The sequence below is a fragment of the Phaenicophaeus curvirostris genome, chromosome 14 (genome assembly GCF_032191515.1).
Source record: "Phaenicophaeus curvirostris isolate KB17595 chromosome 14, BPBGC_Pcur_1.0, whole genome shotgun sequence".
Taxonomy (NCBI): domain Eukaryota; kingdom Metazoa; phylum Chordata; class Aves; order Cuculiformes; family Cuculidae; genus Phaenicophaeus; species Phaenicophaeus curvirostris.
The window spans coordinates 7,502,002-7,515,433 of NC_091405.1; the positions used below are offsets into that span (position 1 = coordinate 7,502,002).

Genomic DNA, 13,432 nt, shown 5'->3' on the forward strand with positions numbered 1-13,432 from the left:
AATCCCAGATCTGTTTCCAACTGAAAGTCTTTTCACTTTTGCATCCTGTGGTGGTCTTAGCCATGTGGTTAAGGAAGTGTATTCATTTCCAACATGTTTAAGTTGCTGTCATCTTCCTGTTTTGCTGCTTTTCTGATATTTTCATGTTATCTTTTAGGTGTTTTTGCAGTAGAAATATGTTGTGTGCCATTTTAAGCTACTAAAAAAGCTAATGAGGGTGTGTGTGTGGCTCTTAGAGTGGACAAGGTCTTATTGCCTATTTGGCTCGGTTCTGCCAATTCAAAATGACTGTCTTACTGTTGTTTTCATGGTGTTCTGTGCTCCTGTGCAAGATAATTTCTTGTAAGCCTGTTTTTTTTCTGGCCTGTTGAGCCTCCGGCAGCCCATCTCAATTTTCCATTCGGGAATATCTCCCCTCAAGCTGGCATTTGTAATTTTCAAGATGAAAGCTCCTTGGGACAGTGGTTATCCCACTCTTGAAGTGTTGATACAGCATGACACATGATGAGGCACAGATCCTGACTGGAGCTATTTATGTATTTAATATGCTATCCATTAAAAATACATGTCTGTGGTCTCTTTCCTTGAATCCTTGAGTGACCCTGTCACTGTGTGTGAATTAGAGCAATGTGATTTTTTTTTCTTTCTTTCTTGATGATAAGAGATACTAAAGATTCAGGAACTCGGGGGTGATCCCGTTGAATCAATTTTAATTCTGCATCCTAGTGTTAGGTGGTACCATTTAATTCCTCCTTGCTCAACCTCAACAGCCTGCTCTGCAGCTCTCCAACAGTTTTCTTTTCCAAACTGCTCTGCTGCAGTGTAAATGTTAGACTCTCAAATGGGACCAGACAGATGGTTTTCTAAAGATCTTGATACATTACGCCCTCCATCAGTTACTCACCTGATACGCATCTGTATTAAAGAAAGCTATTGCCTTTTTTAAAGCATAATATAATCTCTAGAAACCATGGTGCCTAATTGCTCATTAAGTTGTTCCCTTCTAGAACCTTCTGGTTGAAGTCACTTACTTTTATTTGTGTTATTACCAGTAATGGTTTTCAGCAATGAACGTAGACGATGTGATGGTAATTCTACGGTTCTCCTGGCTGTGTGGCCCCTTTGAATTAGGAAGGAGACACAGGGTGAAGCCACCGTCTTGCAAATGAGCACAGTGACGTATGATGCCTCTGGCAGGTTTTTCTCCAAAGCTTGCTTTTGCAATAAATGCTTTCTCTCTCTTCCTGCAGCACTGCTGTTGAGTTTAGACCTTTCCCTTGCGTTTCAAGTTGTGTATACACATAGGGATAGACAGATTCAGCAGGCTGAGATGGAGTTGTGAGGTCAGTGGTTCGACAGAAAGTCATATAGCCAAGGACTGAAGAGTCGGACTTTGCAGCTGTTCAACTCTGAGCATGTGTAACTTCCTTTTCCTCCCTGGTGTCTGTGCCCTTGCCAGTCTTCAGGCACTTGCACAAGAGGGAAGACGTTAGGTTTGTTACCCAATTCTGCTACAAATGTTTTAATGCCTGTTAGCAAGTCATTTAATCCCAGATGTGCCTCAGTTTCCCATTTGCCAATGAAAACTGTAATAGTTCCCTGCGTCGCAGGATTGGGGAAGATCATTTTTATCACGTTTGTGAAGTACTCCCTAAATAAGGAGACGAGCAGTATAAAGATTTAGAAATGAGGGGATACAATAAAAGTGTTATGTGGGCCCAGAAGCATTGTCATTGTAGAAAAGTAAAAGTACTTTTACATCTTTTGGTGTGTTCTTTTTACAGATGGGTTGGGGTGATTTGGGAGCTTTCGGAGAGCCTTCTAAGGAAACTCCTAACTTAGACCAGATGGCTGCAGAGGGGATGCTTTTCCTGGATTTTTATACAGCCAACCCCCTCTGTTCTCCATGTAAGTAAACTTGAGTTTTAAGCTAGCATATAAGCATGCCACCTTCTGAGAAGATTGGGACGTTTGCCAGCTTCTGACATGAACTAGCAACCAACCCAGTGATTACCCTCAGGGCAGGGTTTGGATTTACTGCTTTGATCTTGCTTTTTGCTCCCTTTTTATTTACATTTGGATTGAATAGCCTACAATCTTCAGTTCATACAAAGCAGTGTTTTAGTGATCAAACCAGTCCAGCTAAAGGATGTTTCAAAACATTCTGTTTTAGTATTCTAGCCTTGGTCATTGCAATTTTTTCATCTTTCTTATTTTGGGATAAACAGAGAAAGCAATATCTACATTGTTGAACATAATTTATTCATAGTTGGTCCGATTCCATTGGCTTTTTGTGCAAGGAATGGCAGCAGGTTGTGTCTTGGTTTTGACCCTGGTGGCTTGCAAGATTCCTGGGGAAGGAACAAGAGATAAAAGAAACGTTTTGGTCTGGGAGATGCAGATAGTTTTATCCTTATTGTTTTTGCTGTGGGGTGGAGGTTTTATCTTTCTTTTTTTCCCTCAAACCTAATCGGAGGTTTAGAACTGAAACAAAAAATGAGGAATATGGGCTATTTATTTGGGCTTTTATTTCAAATATAATTTGTCACTGATGTGCTGATGATGCCCGTGCTCAGAAAAGGCATTTTAAAACATGCTGAAGTCCTGCTAGATCCAACGGTGGTACTGTATGTGCTTAAACATCTGTTTAAATGTTTCCTGCAGTCAGGACTTGTTTTTTATTGTCAAATCTGAAAAGCTGTTTCTTCACTATTGCATGACTGTTGTTCAGGCAAGCTTGAAAACTTAGCCTTAAGCTTGTAATCAGTTTGTGTTACGATTTCCTTTTGCTTATATATGTCAGATACTCCTTTTACAATTACCGTAATAGAAGGACAGCTACATTGACCGTTGCAAGTAATTACTCTTCAACAGTAGATATTTTAATAGAGAGGCCAAATTGTGGTTAGGTTTGCCCTGGAATAACTCAGATGGTGTTGTATCAGAACCTGGCTGTCTCCAGGAGGGGAGAGGGGAGTTGTTCCCTGCTCTGATGTAAGTGATCTTAGTAGCTGGCTGTGGCAAAAGAACACTGTTGTGCTACAGTCAGTGCGCTGTCCTCAGCCTTAATATTAAGCAGAGAATGCATGTAAAACAGAACAGTTTTTGTTGTTATTTACAGCAAGAGCAGCACTGTTGACGGGCCGTCTCCCAGTGAGGAATGGTTTTTACACCACGAATGCACATGCCCGAAATGGTATGGGTTTCATTCCCGATTTGCCTTCCTCTCTTGATTTCCCTCTGTGCTTTGTAGGAAGTTTTGCTTTGGACGAAAGCTTGGCTGGGTGATCTTCCCTTATGGATCTTCCAGAGTGGCGCAAAGAGATTACTATGTTAACTGCTGGTAATAAGCGTGAAATTTATTGCTTCCTCTTCATCAAGCAGAAAACCTTCTCAAATTAAGAGACATAAACAAGGCTGGTTGATCCATTTTTTTCTGCTGGCTGAGAAGTGTTTACTCTGGGCAGTCTAATTGGTGTCTGGTGAAAGAAAATCACATGGGGTACATGTTAACACTCAGAGTAAAGACCCAGCTGCTTACCATTTTATACAGCAGCCAGTTTTCTAACCATTTCAGCCTTGGCAGTTTTATAGCACCGTTGTGCCCATGGTACTTCCAGGGAAGATTACCAATTCATAATGTTTCTGGGTTGATTTTGCTTCCAGCCTGACAGGCGCCTTGTGAAACCATGCATGCCTGGGCAGGAATCAGCAGCTATGGACTGATTCACACTGTGTATCAGCCAGCATGCTGGGCTATCTCCATCCTGCCCTAAGTCACACCTTAGATTCTCAAGGGCCAGAGAACTGTGGGCTGCGAGAGGATTGTCATTTCTTTTAACTCTTGCAGTCTGAGCAAGTTCATTGAAAAAAATGCCTTCGTTTTAAAAAATGTAAAGCAAATTTGTAAGAGTAAAGACAGCTCCAGTGCATACCTGAAGCACTCACTTTCTTCATGATCTGTTTTCCAAGGGTCTCGTCTTCATTCTGTAATGGCAGCTGCATTTATTATTGGCCATAATGTGTGAGTGGGTGGGGATCTCCCTTTGATCTCTCTGAATCAATTTGTTCTCTTCATCTTTTGACCTGGGAGAACTTCCAAGGAGTGATGTTGCTGGAACTTCAAACTAATTGCAATTTCTGATCCAGTAACAGTGCTTCTAGTGATGGGTAGCCAGGAGCTGTTTGCTCTAATATTTGTAAGAGTTGGAAAGAATTTTTGTTTGTGTTACACAGCATACACGCCACAGGACATTGTAGGAGGAATCCCAGATTCTGAATTACTGCTTCCAGAGCTGCTGAAGAAAGCTGGCTACATCAATAAGATCATTGGCAAATGGTAAACTTATTTTAAGATCTCTTGCTTTGAGATTTCAGTCTGCCTGTGTATGCATTACAAAGGAGCAGCAGAACAACCTGAACTGCAGGAAAATAACTGTTTTGGAGCTCAGATGTCCAGCTTTTGAAATCTGTGGTGGATCTTCCCACCTGCTGTGATCAATTTCTGAATTGAGTGTTACCATTACAAGTGCATACATCTATCTTCATACAAAGAGTTGAAGGGTGTTTTATGTGTGTGTATATATATTTATAAACCCTTCACCTCTCTGTGCTTTCATCCATGTATCGCACTACTTAATCGAAAATCATCAAGATGTTCTGTTGGAACTTGCTTTGAGCGCCTACGTGCTTTTTATCTTTAGCCTCTGCTATATATTGGGGTTTTTTTTTGTTAATAGAGTAGACTAAATTGCAAAAGCTGCTTTTTTTTAGGGGTGGAATTGTGTGATATAGAAATAGAGGTGCAGGCATTTCCAGGACTACATTGAAGATTGTTCATTGAGTGTAAAAGGTCAGGGTGGATAGGATAGGTCTGATCAGGATGCCAAGTGTTTTAGAAGACCTAGAGGGCTGATCCAATAATCCGTAAATATTTTCCTTTGACTTCACAAACTTTTGGAAGTAGTGTGAACTCTCTAGAGGACAAAGAACTTCTAAACCCCAATGTTTCTTCATGTCTGTGAAGAATCGGACGGGAAAAGCTTGAAAGGTATTCAGATCAAGCAACCATGGTGGAATTGCCAGTGTAATAGCTGAAACTCGTGCATTTGTAACATTCGAATTTCAAATGTGCTTGTGGGCTGTAATGGAATCCTACGGGAGCCGGGGATCTCTTAACAGTTGATTCATGGTTTGGAACAGTGCAGTAATAAATAAATGCCTAAATAGGTACTTCAGAACTACGTAAGAGACCAGAAGAGAACTGCTTGGTTAACAGAGTAATTGTTAATAAAGAGACTTTGGACAGGAGTAGTACTGGAGGGACGTTGTTAGTGAAAGAAATGGGGTACAATTTATGTAATAGTTTTGTTAATAAGTTAGAAAAGAGTGAGTTTGAATTGTGGCTGGATTTACCGGTGCTGCTGAAATTGGAAAGAAAGCAAACTAACTTAAGTCAGTGAATTATTTATTACCACAAATCCAAACAGCAGAGTAGCCACGAAGAATCGGATCAGTGAACTGAATGCAATAAGATGCAGTTCAGTGCTAATAAATGTAAATTCATACACCCAGGGAAAAGAAATAAACAACACAAATACAGATTGGTTCCAGGCAGTTATTTGGAAAACAGCAAACCTGGAAGGACCTACAGCTGTAAGCAAGAAGCAGCCTAAATCTGAACATGCAATGCACTATTATTGTGCACCCAAGAACTGTTATTGTGGATAAGCTGGGGTGTGATAGTTTGGAGCACCATCTCTGTCAATTGTGCACAACACCTGCTTCCTAGGAAAAGTATAGAAAATACGAAGTAGTTAAATTGAAGTCTTGTCCAAGGCATGCATAGAATTTTAGGGCTTTTAAATATTTTTAAAGTTTTCCAGCAGAATATTTTTTATATCCTTTCAACACCTCTCTTATAAACTTCCCAGGGTGTCGTGTGACAGTGTTCCACAGTTTAATTAAGTGCTTGCAAGTCAAGTATTTTCCATGACTGATAGAGAATTTGTTACATTTCATTAAATATCTCTCTATTTTTGTGTTTGTGAGAGGGAGAGAATAATTAACATCTCAGTAATTACTTGATACCTTTTTCAAGTGTCTTCCCCTGTAAATTCTCTTAGGGCTTTCTTAGAATAAAATATTTTTTTGTATTCCCTGTGGTAGAAACAGCCAGGAATGGCTTTGTATTGTCATGTATGTAAATGAGGAAGGGGTAGAATCCTGCAGGTCAGACTTGCAGTTTTAGTTACATCACCAAGATACAATCAGTCATAGCTGGAATGAGGATTATGTTCTGTTGTAACTCATTTTGGAATAGCTCAGAATAACACCGTGGATCATTTTACTTCAGGTAACACATTTTATGCCCCTTACGTTCCGAAAGTGTGCAGAGAATGATAGCATGAAATGGACAGGTTGCATATTCAGGCTTGTGAGCGGAGGCTGGAATGATTATGTAAACATTAAATTACAAAGATCTCCTTTAGACACTGGGAGAGGATGGGCATTCTTTGTATTCAAGGTAGTACAGAAGAAGGAAATGGAGAATTTGCAGTATAAAAGTTGGAGATTAGAGAGGAGCTTCATCTTGTAGTTTAGGATGGAGAATTTTTAAGCTGTGTAGTAGAGTGGAGCTGCCATCAGGAGTAGCTAAACATGTTTTACGTTCAGAAATGAAGGTGAAGAACTCATCCTCATTTACATTCAGGTCTCTTTGTATCATTTTGGCAGCATGAATACCCCATAAGGGGAGCACGGATATAATGGTATATTTCATGCGCTTTGCCTTGCTTTTTTACAGCTTAGTAAGTGACTTGCTGTAGATGAGAATCCTTACATAAAGCATTATATATGTCTTTGCAATGGCTTTGGGCAGTGTAGTCCATCAGTAGAGATCATCGAGGCAGCGTGATAGAAGACACCAGTAGAAGGAAATAATGGAAAACAAAGATTGGACAGTAGGCTAAAATGGGATGTATGTAAGCACCAGAATGAGTCTGCGTGGATGTGTTTGCAACGAGTATGAGAAAGATCAAGACAATGCTCTGCAATCATTTATTTGATTAAAATGCTTGAAGTTTTTCTTCTTAGGCAAAGATTGTTTTCTTGCATGCCATTCTGATGAGATTATTATGTGTTTCTTTGCAGCAAAATTTTAACTCATCTGTTTCTTTTGTTCCTAGGCATCTGGGTCACCGGCCCCAGTTCCACCCCCTGAAGCATGGGTTTGATGAATGGTTTGGATCCCCAAACTGCCATTTTGGACCTTTTGATAACCGTGCGCTCCCCAATATCCCTGTGTACAGGGACTGGGAAATGATTGGCAGGTAATTCAGCTACTTGCCTGATAATGTTATTTTTTTTGCTTTCCTTACTGATGGCACAGTGCTGGAGGATGAGTGCTAGCATAGCAAACCCATTTCAGTTAAAAAGGGTTGGCAAAACCAGCATCTGCTTCAGAACTGGAGTTACAAACTCAGCTGGATGAAAAGTGATCTACAGGTACTTCACTCCCTTCCAGAGATGTTTGCTTGTCCCATTGCACCCTAAAGGCTTCCTGTGATGATTTCACTCCACTACTTCTCTTGGAAGGTGGTTCAGTTCTGTACTGAAAGACCTCTTTATTCCTTCTCTTCCTGTTGGTAATAACCTTTTGTCTGTTTGTGCAACACCATTCTCTGCTCCAGGTCAGCAGTCTATGCCATTCATGTCCATTCGCTTTTGAGTTTGGTATCATCTTATTTCACTTGCTGCTGTTCTCCTGAGGACTGCCCCCTACCCTTCTTTGCTTAGTTGGTGTCTAAGGGTACTTCAAACATAGTATTTTCAAAGCAGCTCAAGTTCGGATTCCAGGATTGTTCTTTCTCTCTGGAAGTTGTTTTGTACTCCTGAAAATTTTACTCACATATCAAAGAGCAGAGTAGTGGCATGAGATCTTTAAGCATACTGCCCCTATTCTAATAGCTTAACAGTGAAAGGTCAGTGGCTCAGGTTTGTCCAAAACGTGCAGTAGTCATTAATTTGAATCTAGCGGTTTCGCTGCTTTCTCCCATAAGAAAAAATACAGTGACATTCTTTTTAATATCTGAAGAGACTTTGCTGAGTAGCAACTGTGACCTGTTTGGCAACTACTTACACAGCAGGGAAAAGGAGGGGGAAAACCACTTTTTATGTTGTCCACTCCTTTGGATTGATTTTTTTTTTTTCTCTCTGATTAATTTTATCTTAAGATACTATGAAGATTTCAAAATTGATCTGAAGACAGGTGAAGCCAACTTGACTCAAATCTATCTGCAGGTACTGTCTATTTTAATACTGGTTTCTAAGCCACAGTGACTTTATGCTTCTTTTTTTGGAGAGGCTTAGATGGCAGAGGATGATTCCGTTAAACTCATTTTTATTGTTGTTTACAGGAAGCTCTCGATTTTATTAGCAAGCAGCAGGCCAGCCAGCAGCCGTTCTTTTTATACTGGGCAATTGATGCTACCCACGCTCCTGTTTATGCCTCTAAACATTTCCTGGGCACTAGTCAGAGAGGACTGTAAGTCTTGGTTTTATGGGTGTTGGCTTTGTTGGGTTTTTTGGTTTTTTTAGTTAATACCTCATACTGCAGAAGCAGAAAAGCTAAGCAGTGTTTATTAGATCTAAATATGTAGATAATTTCTCAGAAGTGTGTGTGATGAAATGAGTTAGTGAGGACTTTGCTTGGATTTTTCTTTAATAGTTTTGCTGTAATCTGAAATGATGATCATATCACTAAAATGAGAGAGAAGAGGGAACCTAAGCTCCTCTGCCAATTGAGTGAGTAATAATGCTCTATGTAACACAGATGATTTTTTTGAATGCTTTTGTATTATTAGTGCCTGTTTTAAAAGACTATAAATCAGACCAGCAAGTAGAAAAACATTCATGAAAAACGCAATTTACAGAAGGCAAAGAGCTCTGTAGATGTTGTGAGCCTTGCTAGTAAGAGCAGTTTCAAACCAGCGTCCATTAGCAAAACTACGCTATTAGCTTCAAGTCTATGGCAACCTGGCTCTGCCTGTATTTGAGATCTTTATAAGCTAAGTTTTTATCGGTTGCTTGGGTCTGTCCAAGAGTGGCTCACATCTGGACAAATTCTGACTCTTAATACCCAAAAGCTGTTGCTCCCTGCAGGCAGGAGATGTAGGTTTTGCAGTGACGGTGGAAAAGTTTATTATAGTACAAGAGAAGTACTTCTGCAGTACAGGTATAAATTACATCCACTAAAAGCATGGCTGATTGCAGTGTGTTTTGCTGTGTGATGCTTTTCCTCCTTGCTGCCTTTAATGTCTCGCATCTGCTTTTGCATCAGATACGGGGATGCTGTGCGAGAAATTGATGATAGCATTGGAAAAATCCTAACACATCTTCAGAAGCTGGGTATCAGTGAGAACACTTTTGTGTTTTTCACCTCTGATAATGGGGCTGCTCTCATTTCCGCTCCTAAACAAGGTGAGTCCCAGATGAACAAACCAGGGCTGGAACTGTGAAAACAAGGCTTTACATCCCCATGTCTGAGGGGGACAGAGACCTGTACCTGGAGTTTCCTTTATGAAGTTAGGAGAAGCCTCAAAAGGCAGAGCATTTACATTTAGATTTAGCTGATGTTCATTACTTTTGGTCACTTTTGGAGGAAGTATCCTTGGCTAAATGGACTTTTGGCCTAATCCAGTGTGTTGGTTCACCCGTGTGCATTTCCACTTTGTGCTTCACTGTCAGGGGATAAATATTCTTTTAATTTCTTTAGGACCAGGCCCAATAACTTCTCAGGGTGTTCACTCTCCATCTGCCAAATGCATATTTACACTTTCTGAGTGATTGCAGAGAAATCAAGAGTCCCTCCTTCTTTAGTTCTCATAAAAAAAAAATCGAGAAGAAAAAGCATTTTTGTTACTTCACAGGTTTTCTTTTGTTTAAATTATTGTTTCTCTCAGAGTCATTGCAAATTGATTTTATAACCCACTCTCTTCTGTTTGGAGGCAGGCTGTCTCGTGGTTATTTGACCACAGAGCAGGGAGTATCCTGAGTTCTGATTTCAGCTGAGCCACTGTGTTTGACTTTATTTGACCTGGAATCAGTCACAGAATCTCTCTGTTTTTCCCTCAGCAAGCTTAGCTACAAGGCTGGGTTAAAAATCCAGACGTTACTGCAAAGCACTTGCTATCTCTGAGAGTGAACATTCAGGGAATACATGATTTTTTCATTCTCATATCTGCATCTCATATTGCTCTGCTACTTTAAAAGGATTATGAAAAAAAAATACTGTTTCTGCCTAAAAGTGTCAGATTTCCTTTCATTACAAACAGCAGATAACATCCTTAAAGTGAAGGCAGGTGCCAGCAAAGTAAGGCTCCCGGGAGACCTTATAGCAGCCTTCCAGTACCTGGAGGGGGGCCTACAAGAAAGCTGGGGAGGGGCTGTTTACAAGGGCATGGAGTGACAGGACGAGGCAGGGGAACGGTTTTAAACTGAAGGGGAGAAGATTTAGATTAGATACCAGGAAGAAATTCTTCACGATGAGAGTGGTGAGGCCCTGGCCTAGGTTGCCCAAGGAAATTGTGACCTCCCCCTCCCTGGAGGTGTTCCAGCCCAGGCTGATGGGGCTTTGAGCAGCCTGGTCCAGTTGGAGGTGTCCCTGCCCATGGCTTGGGGATTGCATTAAATGACCTTTAAGGTCCCTTCCAACCCAAACTATGATTCAATTATTCTATTTTCTCTTTCTCTCTTTTTTATTTGTTTGGTTGATAGCAAGTTGTGTTTAACTGTCACTTTCTTCGGGTCCGAAAAGGTACTCCTAAAATTTCATTGTAAAGGGATATTTAAAAAATACCACAAACAACAACAACAAAAAATTCCCAAACAGCTCTGGACATGTTATTTGGAGAAAGTAGAAATGAAAATTCATTTAAAACTAACCTAAAGATTTCCTAGTTGACACTGTCCATTTGAAACATGGAATTGGCATTTAGTGTGTTTTATGGCTCCTTTTCTCTCTCTAGGAGGAAGCAATGGTCCTTTTCTGTGTGGCAAACAAACTACCTTTGAAGGTGGCATGAGAGCACCAGCTATTGCTTGGTGGCCTGGACATATACCTGCAGGAAAGGTGAGTTTCTGCTTGGAACAATTCTGACAGTTCTTAAATGGATTTATTGAGGTGAATGGAGTGTTTCTTGCTGGATTCAATGAGCTTTGGATTAGACTTTTAACATGCACAATGTATCATTCCAGAAGCTTGTCTAAATAAGGAGCTGAATGCTGCCCCTAGAGAAGGGCGCTATTTCTGTCCATTATTCCACATTTGCATCTAGAGTGTCTATGGTCAACGCTTCTTTGAGCACCAAACACTCTGGTCTTTTTGTCTTCCTGCTTTATTTTAACCCTTTACTCTTTTGGACCACAGTATTTTTAGTGGGTTACATGTTTGAACAGAAAGAAACGTGTGCTAATATGTGTCCCAGTCTAGAGCAGGCATGTGTTGCCCCCTCACACTCTTTGTGCCCTGAAGTATCAAGTGATTTGATCCTCATGGCTCTTGCTTTGGTGTTAGTTAAAAGTCCAGTCAGGGAGGTCTAGATACCAGACTATTTCTCTTCCCTGCCTGTGCACAAATTCAGATACGATCACTTCAAAATAATCCTCCAGTGGCACTGCCAGCCTCTGTTGTCCCAGTTCTCATTAAAGAAAGATGCAATCAATTCTTCTGCAGGCAGGGTTCACGGTAAATAATACAGATTTCTTCCCCTTTGTGAGCATCTCTCATCCCTGAAGAAAGTGATACTTCATTAACTGGGCACTGTGCTTAGGACTGCAAACTAGTCATAAATAAAACATTTTGCTAAGTTGAATTCCTTTTTGGTGGTTTAATTGAGTCAGGATAATGATAATTTATTGTTTACATTTAGGAGGAAGCTGTCGGGTAGCTTAGATCTGCAACTGATGGCAGGAGGGTAGTTTGGTTTCATCATTTTTAAAGAGTTCACAAAACCTGCTAGGGATGGTTTATTATTTTTTTAATTTGAAATGAAAACAGTCTTTTTGTTTTAATTTAAACATTTCCATAAAGCCTTTACAAGCCAAGTACAACAGCCTTGGGCAAGCATACGAGAACATGAAACCAAAGCTGATTGTTTTGTTTTCTATGTCCAAACTGAATAATGTGCTAAAAGTAAACATGCATTCTAAATGGGGACAAGTAAATACCAAATTTAAAAATTCTTTCCATTATAGTAACTCCAAGAATAATTAGGAACACTAGTAGAGAAATCAGTGTGCCTGTTTATTTTCTAACTGTAGCTGGCTGGTACCCCTCTCACAGGTAGAATTTGCAGGTAGTGCAGCAGTGAAGCTTTATGTGCTGTAAAATGTTCTCAGTAGCCTGGTGTGTTGCATGGCTTTCTGCTTGAGGCCACAGCTGAAGCTGCTGTTTGAATCCCTGTGAACAGTCATTTCTGTGCAGAGTTAATGTTTTCATAGGAGGCTGGACTGACCGTTCTACTGTCATCAGCCCATGCATGCTCAGTGAGCTGGAGTGTGTGCTTAAGGCTTCTTGGGCAGGTACATGCCTGAAAATCCCCTCCTCCACCTCTCCTGCTATCATCCTTGGCACTTAAGCATGTGCCTGACTTTAAATCCTTCTTGTCCTGGGTGGCAGTTCACAATGCTGCCTGCCAAGTACCTGCATGTGCAGGTGTTACACTCCCAAACATCCCCTTGGACTGTGCTCCGGTACCTTGAAAAGCCTGTTCTGAACTCTGCCCCCAGGATATGCTGCTTTGCTCTGAGTTGGACCTTATAAGTAAATATGTGATAGCTACTTACATGTCTTTTCTGCTTGTATTCTTGCCATCGAGGCTCCAGCATTGGTACCCACAGCAGCACTGACCACAGGTGAGAGGTTTGGCATTGCTTCTGTGTAATATAGCTCATGCTGCGTAAGGCGCCTGTAGTTACTGCTTCATAATTGCCTCTTTCACTGACATACTAAGTGAAAAGACGTGTATTTGCTAGTACATTTTTTGGCTTCTTTTCTATATCTTACAGAGCCTGTAGCTTGAACACCTTCTTGATGGCAAGTTTAAATTAGTCAGCCTAAGTCCTTTGTAGCCCAGGTAGCTGTAAAATGTGGGAAAACTGCTTCAAAGTTTCTCATTGCTCTTTCTTTTTTTCAAAAGAGTTGAAGGAAACAAAGGCTTGGGAGCTTTGAACCAAGGTGGAAGCAAAAAGCTTCCCAAGAGTGCCAAGCACAAAGCTGAAGGGTCAACTCCTTTTCCCTGTGCTGGAGCTGCTCCCAGTGCAGTGGTGGTTCCTTCCAGCTGTGAAGGTTTTGAGGAGCAGAGGGAGGCCCAGTGAAAGCTTCAGCTCGCATAACTTCAGCCAGCAAAAGAGGACTGGTGCAATTGGCTGA

General features: G+C 40.8%; 1 protein-coding gene across 2 annotated transcripts in view; it reads left to right on the forward strand.

Annotated features, from left to right (window-relative positions):
* Positions 1-13,432, forward strand: part of GALNS (galactosamine (N-acetyl)-6-sulfatase) — a 55,609-nt gene that overhangs the window by 3,468 nt on the left and 38,709 nt on the right. For both annotated transcript variants that reach the window (XR_011338478.1, XM_069868746.1), the window contains exons 2-9: positions 1,785-1,908; positions 3,122-3,196; positions 4,237-4,339; positions 7,188-7,331; positions 8,235-8,301; positions 8,418-8,545; positions 9,341-9,480; positions 11,028-11,131. Coding sequence is in view for 1 of the 2 variants with exons in the window: in XM_069868746.1 (XP_069724847.1) it covers positions 1,785-1,908; positions 3,122-3,196; positions 4,237-4,339; positions 7,188-7,331; positions 8,235-8,301; positions 8,418-8,545; positions 9,341-9,480; positions 11,028-11,131 (885 nt within the window). In the remaining variant the exon portion in view is untranslated. The remainder of the gene's footprint in view (positions 1-1,784; positions 1,909-3,121; positions 3,197-4,236; positions 4,340-7,187; positions 7,332-8,234; positions 8,302-8,417; positions 8,546-9,340; positions 9,481-11,027; positions 11,132-13,432) is intronic.